General features: G+C 34.8%; 1 protein-coding gene across 3 annotated transcripts in view; it reads right to left on the bottom strand.

Annotated features, from left to right (window-relative positions):
• LOC141397743 (heat shock protein 30C) overlaps window positions 1–15,818 on the bottom strand; it is a 110,904-nt gene that overhangs the window by 10,021 nt on the left and 85,065 nt on the right. The window contains exon 2 of one of the 3 annotated variants that reach the window (XM_073974400.1): window positions 1,232–1,258. The exons of the other annotated variants lie outside the window; for them this stretch is intronic. Within the exon in view, the coding sequence (XP_073830501.1) occupies window positions 1,232–1,258 (27 nt within the window). The remainder of the gene's footprint in view (window positions 1–1,231; window positions 1,259–15,818) is intronic. 3 annotated transcript variants of the gene reach the window in all.

The raw sequence follows: 15,818 nt of genomic DNA, 5'->3' as shown, positions 1-15,818 counted from the left end.
AGTGAAAATCAAAATAGCTCGGCCTTGTTCTCATTATTGCCACATTGGTTTCAATACATTGATTTCTTAAATAGCTATAAATCACTTTCTAAAGTTAGCTGTAACAACAATATTTGTCTTAGCAATAATAAAAAGTATTTTATTATTATTATTTGTCGTTCACCGTGGAACGTTAATTTTCATCATTTCATTTTCACGACGCTGCTGATGAGATAAGCTGTCAAATATGATAGACATTTTGGTTGGCGTCTATTCAAAAAAGCAAAACAAAAAAAAAAAAGAAATATTTTAGAAAACAAAAGAATGTCAAGTGGGTGGACGAGATTAACATAGCAAAAAAGAACACATTAACCCTCCTAGACCCCTGGACACGCACCGATACAATATTCATGCGCTTTCTGCTTTAATACACCTTGGGGAAAATGATGAGCGCTAAATTTATCGCCCATTGTTGACAGGTGGTAAAATGGACATTTTTTAAAAAAACAATAAATATTTCGAAAAAAAAATATATATTCGTGTGTTTAGTTAGAATAAAACGTGGGGTATATATGCATGTGTTTGGGAGATGTTGGTGCTATGTGTCATATATTAAAAATACATATGAGACATCGAAAAGATTTTTTAGAAATAATTAACAACTGAAGTGTGACACGGTGATTTCAAATTTTAATATAATTTTCTATAAGAAAGCAATATGAGACAGAAACTATCCCTATTTGAGAATAGTTTTGAAGGACTACAAGAATAACAAAATTAGAAATTTTGAAGATCGAGCAGAATCCAATCACAGCCTTTTTAGGAATATATTTTTGAAATACAATTTAGGAATTTAAGGATAAATTGCTTGTAATGAAAATCTTTAAAACCTATTTTTAAAAAACAACTGTGGTAACAAATTATGGACAAACCAAGAAACTAAATATACGTATAAAATTCTTCTCTAACAAAAATATATAAATAATTGTCCTATGTATATTTATAATATATATTACAGAAAACAAAATGATCTGTTAGCCACCCAAAGATAAACAAGAAATTAATTACATTTTTTTGTAAAATAAAAATTGCCCATTAAAAACAAAATAAAAAAACATTTTCTCATGCAGATCACATTGAACATAAAATTATATGTGTTTGGATATAAATGTTGCATATGTATACAAAGATTAAACCAAAATTTCATATATATAAAATGTTATATTTTCTTGCTATTTACGAAAGAAAATACCTGGTCTTTGTAGTCTTTTTCGTTGTACTTTAGTTGTTTATATTGGCCAAAAGATATGTATGTATATATTTTGTTTTAGAATATTATTGCATTATAGATATCAACAACATCGTTAATATGTACAACAACAATGTTTTGTAAAGCAGCCAAAAATGTATATTTTTGAAATAATGCACACATCCATCCATTGCATTAATTATATTTTTCAAAATTTTTTTATAAGCAGCATTTCAAATTTGTTTTACAAAAATTAGAGGCGGAAAGCGTTAAGTTTTTCGTTTTTTGCAGGGTAGGGGGAGAGTAAAGGAAAGAAGAAGAAATACAAGAATATTTAATATATTATTATTTTTAGATTATACATATAGAAAATAATAATATATTACATATAACAGATACATATATACATTATTAATATAAAGAAGTAAATAAACTAAATGTGGATACAAATTATTTTATATAAATATATCTTATTTTAATACATACTTAGGTATATATACGGAAATTTAAAATAACGGCTAATTTAGTTTATAAAATTCAAAAAATGAAATTTTACATTCGTCATTGCAAAGACCGAAAATTGTTTCTTATGAAAAATCAGAAACATTTGAGTTGTGTTCGAAAAATAGATATTTGGCCCTTACAGGATACAAAAATAAAATATAAAAAAGATATTTAAAAAAAATTCCTTGGGATCATCCGCGAGATAAATAAATATGACTCGATTCTGTTTTTAGCTCAATGATGTTGAACACTCTGTTTAGCGGTGAGTCCAAAACTCGAGTAAGTTTACATGTACGAAATAGAGTGGATTTCAGCTGTTAATTCCTTTTGTGTATACGTCAAATAAAATCTCATTGGAAATCCATTGGATTTCATTGACGTTTAAGCAATGGAATTGACAGTTGAAATCGAGTGGATTTCGTAAATGTAAACCTAGCATATTTTTCGATTTTGTTACATTTGGAGAAAAGAAGAAGTGAACATCACTCATTTTATTTGAAGAAATATTTTCCATTTTAAGATTTCAAAATTCCATTTGATTAATTAGTTCTTTTGTTATTATTTAAATACCAAAAATTAGTGATGCCTATAACAATTGTTAAGTGGTGTTGACGGTCACGTTGACAACAACCACATGAAGATGATGATGGTACGAAGCTATGTCGATGATAAATATTTGAAAATATTTCATTTCATTCCATTCTTTTCTCAACCAACCAACCAACTATTCGCACACATATTTATGATGTCATAAGAAGTAGCGTAGACTCGGGTACATCATATCTGGTGAAATACGAAACGATGTCTCGCCTCTCTTTTCATAATTATTATCAAGTTCATGTTGTATAGAAATGTAAAATGTTTATTTATGACATAATACGACAGACATACATAATCTGGTTGTGGTATTTTTAGTGGCGGGAGAACGAACACATATTAAATTACTGTTAGTAATTTAAAGGTATAATGAACTATGTGTTTCCATTTGGGGAAGTTAATTTAAAAAATGGTGGAATAAGAAGAATTTTGAAGAAAAAATTCTATAGCTTAACGGAATAGTAGTGGATAAAAGAAATAAACAATAAAATTTTTCGATAGCCTAAGTATTTGCTGTGCTTTGCACAGTAAAAACTTATTACAAATCTACCTACTAACCCATTATTTTGACAAGGACATGTCACCATAAATATTAGGTCTTTTCGGAACCCACATCTCCGGTATTATTGTCTTCCCCTAACAAAAGACATATGATGTTGTTGCCGTGATTACAATGACTACAAGATATTACAATTTCCACACGGCATAGGCCATCTTAGAAGTGGACCTTCCCTAAAAAAATACTCATTACAAAATCCTTTAATATGGGTTATTTACTGGCCACTAATATAAATAGTCGCGAATTTTCGGAACTACTTAAGGGGTTTTGTAATGAGTATTTTCCCTGGGCAAGTCACTCTCTTCAGTAGTTATTGTGCCAACCATTTTAGTAAGTCACCGTAGGATTTTTAGAGTGGTTGGATCATAATGTCAAGAAGCATGAACTTGCCTACGACAAATATTATATCATTGTAATCGGAATCGCAAGGAGTACCTTTGATGAAAATTTCAAAACGATCCTCGAACAGCTCCTAAACTGCACTAGAGCGATAATTCCAACTTGATTAAAGTTTGAGAGAAAAATAGTTCGATATGCAAAGATTGGACACAATGTCAGTTACTACTCCTGATTACCATTTGGGTCATTATGTGAGGAAACATGGACTTGACTACGAAAAATATTATATATAAAAATATGGTTGACTATTTCAAAACAATTCAACACGAGTAAAAAAGTGTCAGTCGGCTTTACCGAGAGATATGTATATACCCTCAGCCAATGTGAAGTGAAACTTTAACCTACGGACAGTTCGAATGTATTTAAGGTCTCTTCTGAATTTTGTGGCCCTTTTTGGACATTTAAACTCGTCGACAAAAATGTGGATTAGGAATTAACTGCACCAAGACACAATTGTTGAACTCTTGTGGGGGAGGTACCCTTAGGGAGGACCGATATGGGCCATTTTAGAAGTTAAACTAAATTTTGACAAAATATTAGGAAATCCAAAGTTTGGACCAAATTGGTTGCCCCATTCAAGTGATATCGTCCTAGTATTTTAGTGACATTTTTTAAATATTGGGGAGAAGTACCGGAAGTTGTGGACCGGTATTGCCCCATGAAATTAGTTTGGATATAATATGACGTTCTCTCCGATCGGCACATATGGTGACATAGGGGATTTTTAACCTTTCGGGCTGTTTTCCCAAGAAATATGGACTCGCCCCTGTGTGAGAGGTTCCAGAAGGAGGAGACAAATATAGTCCATATTCGAACCTGATCTATATCTGGTAGATATATTAGTATGGATTACATGAGTCACTCCCGTCAAAAGTTATCGTGCGCACAATTTTTCCGAACATTTTTCAACTTTTGTGGGGGAGGTACCTGAAGGAGTGGACGGTTTATCTTCGAATTTAAACTATGTTTGGACAAAATATTACGAAGGCCAAATTTTGGACCGAATCGGCAGATCCGTTCGAGAGTTATCTTCCGCTCCAACCACTACACACGGTGTCATAGGTCCTCTTTGCAATTTCTAGGCTATTTTCTCAGGAAATATGGACTGGCCCCTGATAAAACTTGTAACGTCGTATGGAGGGGCAGTGAATACAAGTTGTTGCAACAAAAATCAAAGCGATTCGAGAGCAGGTCCTAATCCGAACTTCTCCGAAATTTTGTGTGGGAGGTACCCGAAGGCGTGGACCGATTGAGTTCATATTGAAACCTCATCTAAGTTTGCTAGAAATATCACGATATGCTAAGTATGGACCAAGTCGGTTATTCCCTTCAAGAGTTATCGTTCGCACAAATTTTCGGAACATTTTCGAACTTTTGTTGGGGAGGTACCGCAAGGAGTGGACCGATATAGCCCATCTTTGAACTTAAACTAAGTTTGGACAAAATATTGGGATAGCCAACTTTTGGACCAAATCGGTTCATCTGTTCGAGAGTTATCGTGCGAACCAGCCAGACAGACAGACGGACTGACATTGCTAAATCGACTCCAAATTGTCTGAAACACATTTCGTCCAAACATACTTGGGGTCTAAAACCATTATTTCGATGAGCAACATTTTTCCCGCATGAAAGTGTATATACCCTCATTAGCATAAATGCTGAGGGTATAAAAAGCCCTTAATGTTTTCAAAAGCGAAATTTTTAAACTTTTTTGAAAGAAGTACCCATAGGCGTTGTCCGACATACATAGATCTCCTTGGAACTTAATGTATGTTTGAGAGAAATATTACGATGTGCAATACCAGTCACCCTTTTTTTCACCTTAAGATTTTGAGAGATTTGAGCTTTTGGACCATTATGTCTGGAAGCATGAACTTGCCTACGAAACAGAAATTTTGAACGTATGTGAAGAAGGCAGGGTTAAAAGCCAGCATCTGAACTGGCTGCCTCCACAACGAATAAGGAGACAGGTTAGGGGGGAAGCGTTGGGTATTATACCATCAATTCGGGCTCAGTATAAATTAAGGCGGCTGTATCGCCCGGCTATTAATGCCGAGTACGGCATTCACACTGTAATTTGTACTGCCTGCGCAACTACATCAGTGTAATTGCTATTTAGACCTGTCTGCTAGACTCTTTGATCTAGAGAGAACGCTTGTACCTCTGGACCTCTCACTCTTCATCATGAAGATCTCTCCTGACGCGTGTGGGTGGGAGAAGCCTGTCTACTAGATTGTTGCAGGGATGCTCACTGCGACAACATCCCAACAGGTACTGCATCAAAAACATCTTTTTGTGCCGATGCACTGTAAAATCTTCGTCCATATGAAATTAGTCCACTGAAGAGGCAACCAGTTGCAGTCCTCAGGGTGGCATTCTGGCAGGTTTGAATATTCTTTCCCTTCACTCTACCACACTATCGCCACATAGTTTACCACCGCGTTTCGAACAAATCGGATATTCAATTCATAAGTTATCGTTCGTTGTCGCTCATTTTAGAGCTCAACTCAGGAAGTATGAACTCTCCCCTAAAAAACAAACTGCTGCAAAATAATTCATAACGGACCAAATTGTCTGGAACTGATTTTGTTCAAACATATTTGGGTTCTAAAATCATTGTTTCGGAAAGGCATATTTTTGATCGTATCAAAGTTTATATAGCCTCGTTAGCCTAAAGGCTGAGGGTATAACAATATTTTGTGGAAGGTACACGAATATATCGAAGTGTTCCAAAATAGTCCATCTTCGCACCTGATCTATGTCTGAAAGAAATAATGTTATGTGAAAAGTTCGTACCAAAGCGGTTACACCCTTTTGAGATAAATTGTGCGCCAAGTTTTTGAACTTGTATAGGAGTTGCCCAAAGTAGTGTACCGATATGGTCCACTTTCGAACTTGGTCTAAATTTGAACAAAATATATTTCAATTATTCGAGACATTATTTAACTACAGATTAGGAATCAAGAGGAGGTGTATTGTTCACCTTAATCCATGGTTAAATTTCTTATTAGTGGTGAAGAGGGTGCAAAGCATTCTAAAAGACCATCACGAGGCTATCCTGTAGCCTTTGGGTTACCTACCTTAGATATTATGGAATAACAGTGGGCGACAATTGAATGTAGGTTGATGTGATCACATAAACCAAGTAAATCTTAGGAATAAACAGCAAATGTCCGATTTTTTTTGAAAATTAAACCATTGATGTTTCCTATAGAAACCATAGGTCTGAGATTTACTATATTGGGACATCAGGCGGACCATTGGATGTAATTAGATGGACATCTGCACAAGAAAATTATAACTAACGACTTGAGCAGAGGGTGTGTCACGATCGTGACACTAAACAACAACATCTAAGCAGTTTAGCGGCGACTAAGTACTATGCACTTTAGTAGTTGTTGTTTAGTGTCACGATGGTGACACGCGCCATTTACGACTTATTTCTTGACTCTATTGACCATTTGATTTCATTGCTAAATAAAAGTATTGTTCGCTCTGTTCCGCAACTTACAGGTATCTACTATTTTTAAAATGTTCACAAATTTATAAAGAAGATATATAGTACGTTTATATATAACCGGATTTAACAAACCTACTCGGTTTCAAATGTCAACTCCTTTGCGTATACTTCAAATAAATCCTCATTAAGAAGGTTAACCCTGCAAAAGGCTATAATATAAACATGACCATAGGTATAAATTGCAAATTTTCAAATAGATGTAGCGAACGACTGTTCCCTTCTATTTGACCGGTTCGGCTGCAACGTCAAAATTTCAGTAATAGCCACTTTAGGTACTAAAAATTCATGCTGTGGCTTTTCCCGTTGTAAAATTGTAATTGAGCACGTAAATATTGCTATTGTTTTACTGTTTTTTATTGAAAAGCATTACGCATATTTCTATTAATAAAACTGACCTTGCTGTTGTCCAGCCATTTGTTTTGTTTGTTGTTGGCGTTTGGGAGAATATGCAAAAAAATATTCTACATAATTTATTACAACACCCTCACACAGCAACAAATAAACTTGTTAATTATATAGACGCCGAATGTTTAACCTTTTTTGTACAAACAACAATAAATTTTTGTATTAACTTGTTACTTATTCAAAAAAATATTAACAGTCAATTTGTTTTTTTTTTCCTAAATATGGAGAGAGAGGGAAGATCTACTGAAACGTGAGTTTGAGTTTGAATATCGTCATCATAAAAAATTATTATATTATTATCGGAGAAAAATTATTGGAATTTTTCTAAAGAGAATTCTTAGAGAAATTATGGGGGTTTGCGGTGAAACTCAAAATAGTATTTTTCTCTCATTACAAAAATTATGTAAAAAAACAACTGCTGCTATTTTTTTATTAAAAAAACTCTGTTCCAGAACTAAAAAGTTTTTACAATTTTTACCACTTTTACACATTTTGCGTTTCCGTACACAAAATTTATATGAAAATCGTTTACGACTTTTACTACTTTATAAAGTACGGGAACAGGCCAAAAGATAGTACATATGACAAAATATAAGATTAAGTTGACGTGTAAGCTATGGAAATAACAATTTAAATACCGAACTTTACAAACTCACATTTGATGTGATGTGAATGCCGAAAGGCGGCATTAACTACATGGCTGATTTTTAATTGTTTAAAGAGTGTCTATATCAGAAATGAGCACGGTTAAAGTATTTGCATGCAGAATATCAATTTAAATTAAAGATGTGTGCTCGCTCTCTTTGTTCATCTCGGGTCTATATTCTTGCTTCATTTAATTATTTCCTAGAAAATTTACTATTCTTTAATGTTTTCCCTCAGAAAATAAATTCAAATTTCTTCTCCAGGGCAATCTGTTGTTGGTTATGTTTCGAAATCAATTTCTCATTGAAATTTATGATTTTCACATAAATTCTTTAACACATGTTTTTTGGAAAATTTGCTGTTTCCTCATCAATTTACATAATCGTGTACCACCTCACACCTAGCTATTATTTATAACAACATTTTTCGAAATGGTTTTTGTTTGTTCTTTTCTAGTTTATTGAATTGAACGATTTTAATTGTTTAAATAGAATCAAAGTCGAATTTGGTTTTTGTTTTTATTGCAATTATAAATATTGAAATTCTAATTGTATGATATCATCATGAGAGAAATAGCAGCAACAACCAGAGAATAATTTAAATAAAATCAAATCACAAATTAAATAAAGAGGAAAAGAGAAATGCTGTGATGAAGGGAGGGAGAAAGTAAGGCTATTGTGTGAATGTATTTTGCAAAAATTTGCTAACCTAACCATTTGTACTGATCATTGAATGCATCGAATCCAATAAACACAATTAGAAATTGTGAAATTTGAAAATTGTATTTTTGAAAACTGCAGGTTGCTCTGATAGTTAGTTGCTTATAAGTAGTATTGAAAGTAATATTTTAAAAATAAATAAGCTTTAATATTTTTTTAAAACTGTATGACAAAAGCCTACACTTTTATTTCAATATTCTTTAAAATTTTCATCAACCTCCTCTGAATGACATTATCTTTCAAACTTTGTTTATAACCATTTATGGCAATGTAGCAACAAGTCTATTTTCACAAACCTAACTAACCCGCTCAATATTTTTACTGCAAACTGCTCAATTTGTTTTACTAAAATATACAAATTTATTCAAAACTTGTTGACAACCATAGTAAATACAGATGTTGTTGTGATTGAAAACTACTCGACTTAAATAATAAAATTGCGTATTTAATAAACTACAGAGCGTTCGGGATAGTGTGAACACTACAAATTTATACGACATAAAAAATGTAGTACACAAGAACCCAAAAAAATAATTTCGGATATCTCAATCTAAAAAAATATAACTACTTTTCTATAACGATAAAATCGCAATCATTTCGATCCTGAGACCCTCTACTGTAAAAACAAAATGGAAATTTACATAAATTTTGTCCCTGTCATTTCTGTTCTGTTGCTTTTTTTTTGAAAAAGCAACGCTTTAAAATTATTTGCAATTGCTTCCCCCTGCCTGCGAATTATTCATTCTCCTTAATGCCATTCATTGAATGACATGACAGACACAGTTGCTGCTGTTACATTTGAATAATCAAATTGCCATATAAAGATCAATGTGAACGCTTTGTTTGTGATTACACGCAAAGCTGAGCACACTGCACACACAGACAATAATTGTCGGCATTATCTCAGTTACAAATTGAATGAAATTTTTTGTTGTTCAACACCTTCTACGACACCCCAGCAAAAATTTGGTAGGCACATGTCATTACTTTCTGCATTACCAGGTAATGCGTACTCATTACCCTCCGCATTATCAGACAGTACATATATAACAGGTAACATATAACTAGTTACATCCTTACTTACTATTTACCTACAAAGGAATAAGTACGGTGGCACAGGGCTAGTGTGTCTGACTACAAATCCTAGGTTTGTGTGTTCAAAGCTCACCGTCAGCATGGGAGTTTTTTGTTGACAAAATTACGAAGAAATGTTGATGTACATGGATGTTTTTAAACAACCCTTACTATTTATACGAGTGGCCTAGTGTGTAGTGTGTTTGGCTAGAAATCAGAAGTTCATGTGTTCGACACCGGCAGGAAGCGGAACAAAAGAAAAAGAATAAATAAAAAGAAAAAATAATTCGAATGTTGAATTTGAATATAATTTCACCACATTTGTTCTAAAAATAGAACATATGCTTTTTAGCTTTTTTTTTGACTACTGGTAAGTGGTTAAATATGTACTTAAAAAACACATTTAAGGTAGTACTTCCTCCCTATGACATCCCCATGTTAAAATAATGACTTTTACGGTCATTTAGTAAGTAGTTACAACTGCAAAAATTTACTGAATAAAGTCATTATTTGGTAATGACTTTTTTTGCTGGGACTTGAGGTCTTTTATAGCCAAGAGAAGAACTCTTGAGGTCTTCTATAGACAAGAGATGACCTCTTGAGGTCTTCAGTAGCCAAGAGAAGTCCTCATGAGGTCTTCTATAGACAAAAAAGACCTCTTGAGGTTTTCTATAGACAAGAGAAGACCTCTTGAGGTCTTCTTTAGACAAGAGAAGACATCTTAAGGTCTTCTATAGGCAAGAGAAGACATCTTGAAGACTTCTATAGACAAAAAATAACTCTTGAGGTCTTCCACAGGCAAGAGAGGACCTCTTGAGGTCTTCTAAAGCGATAAATCGCAAGTAGCAAATTTCGTCCAAATCAGTTTATAGCTTCGGGAGTTATCTTGGGCAGTAACCTGCCCTCATTAACAATTTACACTCCGGTCCTAGCGGCCTTTATTCTAGAATTTAATAGGTTCTTGAATCCCCCATCGAATAGTATACTCAGCCATATCTATTTGAATCACTGTACTGTACCACAATGAGAAAAATTAAAAAAAAAAAAAAAACAAAAAACAAAAACAAGAGAACAACTGGAAACCAACAACAACCGTTTTCATTCAAATTTGTATAGGAACAACAAATAATGAGATTCATAACGGAGCCGTAGCAGCAGCACTAGGTCGGTCATTCATTTCGTCTCGTCAGCTAATAACTCAAAAATAATGGGAGTCTAGAAATCGTATAATTCATTATTACTCTACAACTTGTCGTGCCATTATAATTCGCTGGCGTTTATTTCATGATTTTCACACTCACGCTTCTGTCGGCTGCCAGCCACTATTTAAGATAGTAGGAAGCTAAGGTGGAACGAAGCATTAGAGGGGGAAGAGATGTGTGTGTGACAAGGGACCGAATTATTGTTTATTTCTTTATCGAGAAGAATCGGCTAAGCAAACAAAATAAAATGCGCGCCACTATGTTGTTGAGATCGTCGTACAACACACACATACATACAAATATTTATCCCCCATATTCTACCTTCTTCCCACCTTAGGAATGAATATTTACTTCTTTTTCCCCCTGATTGTTGGACAAGTGGGTTTCATTTCTTAGCACTACCGCAGTCGTTGTCGTCAATAACAACAACCAGCGGTAATTTTTAACACCGGCAGCCAGCCAGCAACAAACGAAGACCACAACAAACCAACGGCGACGACGTTGCCGCTGTCGTCAACACAAAGTTGAATTTGAATGTTTATTTTTATAGCAAACTGAGCATGACATCATCATCAGTTTCTACCATACATTCTAATATCACGCTGTAGCGAGCGAGCGAGTACACGGCAGCAGAGCAGTAGTACTATAAATAATAATGGATAGTCCGGAGAAAAAGATGTTGATGGTTGGTTGGCTAGTGGTTTTGTTTACCAACTTCTAAAGTGGGATGACTTCTTGTTTGCTCGTTGTCACTGATGGCTTTTGCTGCATAGCCAGGTTAGAAAAGAAAAGAATACGAGGGCAGTATTAAATATCGATATATTTTTTACAGGAAAATAGAAGAAAATTTGTGTTTGGTGCGACAAATACCTCAAATTGGCCGAAAAAATACAGGGGCTATATCAAAATCTGGAACGATGCCACTAAAAACTCATTTCTAGACAAAATCTGGTCACATATATACCGTTTTTGGTGCACCCAGTACTTTTAATCGGACGAAAATAGATATGTGAACCGATTCTCACCAAAAGCATATAGACAAGAGAAGACCTCTTAAGGTTTTCTATAGACAAGAGAAGACCTCTTAGGGTTTTCTATAGACAAGAGAAGGCCACTTGAAGTCTCCTATAGAAAAGCGAAGGCCTCTGGAGGTCTCAACAGCCTCATATAACCAGACCAAAACAAGTGATCTTTATATAAAAAATTGTATAATATTTCATTTAATTTTTTCTAACCAAACTTTTAATACCCTACCTCCTAAAAAGAAAAAAAACTTATTAAAATCTTACAATCCAACCAAATGATTAGTGCTTTGAGTAGGCCGGAATATGTTTAATAGACACAAAAGTGTAACACAATTCTTAAATAGCTACTCTACAAGAATTGCTACACATTCCCCTTCCTTCCATCCATCCAGCCCACCTAACAAGAAACCCCCCTTTGATGAATGACTAGGAAACTACAGAAAAAAATCAGAACATGACAAAGCCATACAGACAAAAATTTGTCATATAACCGTCATCATCCATTCACCAAAACGTTGCGCCGAGCGCAGCATTCGCTCGTATATGGGTCTAAAGAAATTCTACACGTCATTAAAAAAATGTTATTAGCCGCCTACACACATGGTACTCCGATAAAAAATATAAAATGTGTGCATGTTCTACTTCTATAATTTTGCGGGACGACGACAATGCTGTTGTTGATGATGATTATGACAGAAAAAAGTGTACAGTAATTTTAAAATGTGTCTGGTTGGCTGACACAAGTAAAGTGGCGCAAAGAGAATTGGTAAAACGACAAAGTAATAAATTGAAATTATAGCGGGTCATTGGTATTTATTATGTTATGAAGTTTTGGAAACGAAGTGGTACAAATGTGGAAATAACTTAAAAAATGGTACGGGTTATTTAAAAGCGTTCTTAAAATACCTCATGAGGTCTTCCATAGGCAAGAGAAGAACTCTTGTGGTCTTCTTTAAACAAGAGAAGACCGCTTGATGTCTTCCATAGACAAGAGAAGACCTCTTGAGGGCTTCTATAAACAAGAGAAAACCTCTTGAGGTCTTCTACAGACAAGAGAAGACATCATGAGGTCTTCTATAGGCAAGAAAAGATGTATTGAGGTCTTCTATAGGCAAGAAAAGATGTCTTGAGGTCTTCTATATGCAAGAGAAGACCTCTTGAGGTCTTCCATAGACAAGAGAAGACCTCTTGAGGTCTTCTATAGACAAGAAAAGACATCTTGAAGTCGCCTATAGACAAGAGAAGATCTTTTGAGTTTCTCTATAGATAAGAGAAGGTCTCTTGAAGTTTTCTATAGACAAGAGTAGAACTCTTGAGGTCTTCTATAGACAAGAGAGGACCTCTTGAGGTGTTCTATAGACAAGAGAAGACCTCTTGTGGTCTTTTATAGACCAGAGAAGACCTATTGGGGTCTTCTACAGACAAGAAAACCTCTTGAGGTTTTCTACAGACAAGAGAAGACATCATGAGGTCTTCTATAGGCAAGAAAAGATGTCTTGAGGTCTTCTATAGACAAGAAAAGATGTCTTGAGGTCTTCTATAGGCATAAGAAGACCCCTTGATGTCTTCTATAGACAAGAGAAGACCTCTTGAGGTCTTCTGTAGACAAGAGAAGACCCGTTGAAGGTCTTCTACAGACAAGAGAAGAGCTCTTAAGGTCTTCTATAGGCAAGAAAAAACATCTTGAAGTCGTCTATAGACAAGAGAAGATCTTTTGAGTTCTTCTATAGACAAGAGAAGGGCTCTTGAAGTTTTCCATAGACAAGAGTAGAACTCTTGAGGTCTTCTATAGACAAGAGAGGACCTCTTGAAGTGTTCTATAGACAAGAGAAGACCACTTGTGGTCTTTTATAGACAAGAGAAGACCTTTTGAGGACTTCTATTGGCACAATTCTTCACATGTTATAAGTTTTCACGGTCAATAGGTGTATTTCACCTTTTTTAAACTATTTTTATAAATTTTGATTATGGTGTAAGGTAGTCAAAGGTTGGCAAATTTTTCTTCTATTTGCTATTTTGAAAGACTTCTTATCATTTATGAGGATGAACATTGTTAACTTTGTTGTCTAATTACAATAGATAAAACAGCCAATGGCTATTGTAATGTTGATTGGAAGCTTTTATAAAACAAATACTTATAAAATAGTTATAAACTGCTTTAAATTCCGCCTATAGGTAGGTAAGTCGACATTCAATTAATCGACTTTTTGCGATAAAACGAAAAGAAATTAAAACAATCACATGCTAGTTATCGGCAGTCACAGGCGAAGCTGTCACACTAACTGAGCCTTGTGTGACTGTTAGTCTGACCTTTCGGCCTCCATCTTCGGAGCGGGAGCTACTTTGGTTCAACGTTAGCAAAAATGCCATGATTAACGTGGGTACGTTCTTTCGGTCTAAACACACGGTGTTCTCACAATACGGACTGGTTAAATGCGACCAATTAGTGCCCCATGCACTGTAGTAAGATACCAATTGTGTTCAAGTGTTTGGCCCTGTTCACCACCTTGGTTTGGTGCGGAACCCTCTAAAATTACTGCGGCTCAGAGCGCTAGTTCCAATGCAAGTCCGCATTCAAGCCGGAGACTCTACCCGCAATTTGGCTACAACCACAACCACCACGATATTCCCACAAGAGCCGACACCAACTACCAGACCAGATCAACAGATCTAGAGCCAGGTCAGGCACCATAATTTTCTATTGCATACTTTACGGGGCGTCATTGTGTGAGTGCATGCTTTTTCAATGGGTTGAATTGTGTGTGTGGAGAGAGCAACGTTAAATGAGCGCACACGGGCGCCTAATTGCCTGACCTGGATCTAGAGGCAACTGGTATCCGTGATCCCAGACTTAAGTCTATGGTACGACCTCGTAACCATGAAGACCACTACCAGTTGGTTCCCAAACGGAGCCGGAACTGGTGGCCCATGGTTTAACGGTGGCAAAAATACTACTCAGTATAATGTTGGCGACATTCTATGAGTATTTCAGCCATGTAAAACTTATCTACAAATGGTGCTCTAAGACACGCCTTTCGGTCTTGGCTTTCATTATCATGAAGATATAGAAAAATCAAGAGTCTATAAAAGAAGATCATTTCTTGAGGAACTAAGTTAAGTCATCAGCAAAGAAAAAAATGTAGATGGGAAAAAAATTCGGTTGTGAAATCTAATAAAAAAAGAATGTCTGCAATGGCTTGAAAATCTCCAGAAATTGTCAAAGTCCTCAAGGCTATTCATTTATCACATGAATTGTGTATGCCCACGTTTCATAAATGGGTTAGTATGGCTTTGTTGTCACAAGAGTTTCTTATCATTTTTTCTAGATAAAAAAGCACAACAAGTGCAATGACTTTTTACAAAAACAAAATGAGATAAAGTTCGGACATTTATAAGTGGCGTTTAGCAGAAAGAACACTCTGGTGCCTAGACTGTGGTAAAACTTATCGGCATCGTATAATTTTGTATATAAAATATATATCTCACTACAATCTATTTACACCTGGAGATAAATAATTAATTAAATGATTAAGAATTTCATTAGACTAACAAGGCGTTTACACAGAGAGAGAGAGAAGGTTTGTATTTTTGCTATTGTCTTGCCAATACTGGCATTTCTAAACGCCGGATAATGTTTTAAATGGTAAAATAGAATGAGGTTTATATCTCTGTTGGGTATACTGACATCTATTGGCCACATTGATGGTTGGGGGCTTTGTTAACATATTATATACAATTTGTCCGGTAGGTGGCGTAAATTTATGTAAACCTTCTGTTATAATCTGCTCATATCTGAGCGGATTTTAAACACCATTAATAAGAGCTTGTAGGTAATTAAAATATGGAATACAAATCTGCCCAAAAACTTTTCTAATTTATTTCTATTTTTTCCGGCGATACTATGTTTATTAAGTAGTATTAATGGTAATTTATTAAAATCT

Source organism: Musca autumnalis, unplaced genomic scaffold (assembly GCF_047663935.1).
Source record: "Musca autumnalis isolate F117 unplaced genomic scaffold, ASM4766393v1 scaffold_3, whole genome shotgun sequence".
NCBI lineage: Eukaryota > Metazoa > Arthropoda > Insecta > Diptera > Muscidae > Musca > Musca autumnalis.
This window is presented reverse-complemented; position numbering and strand designations above follow the sequence as displayed.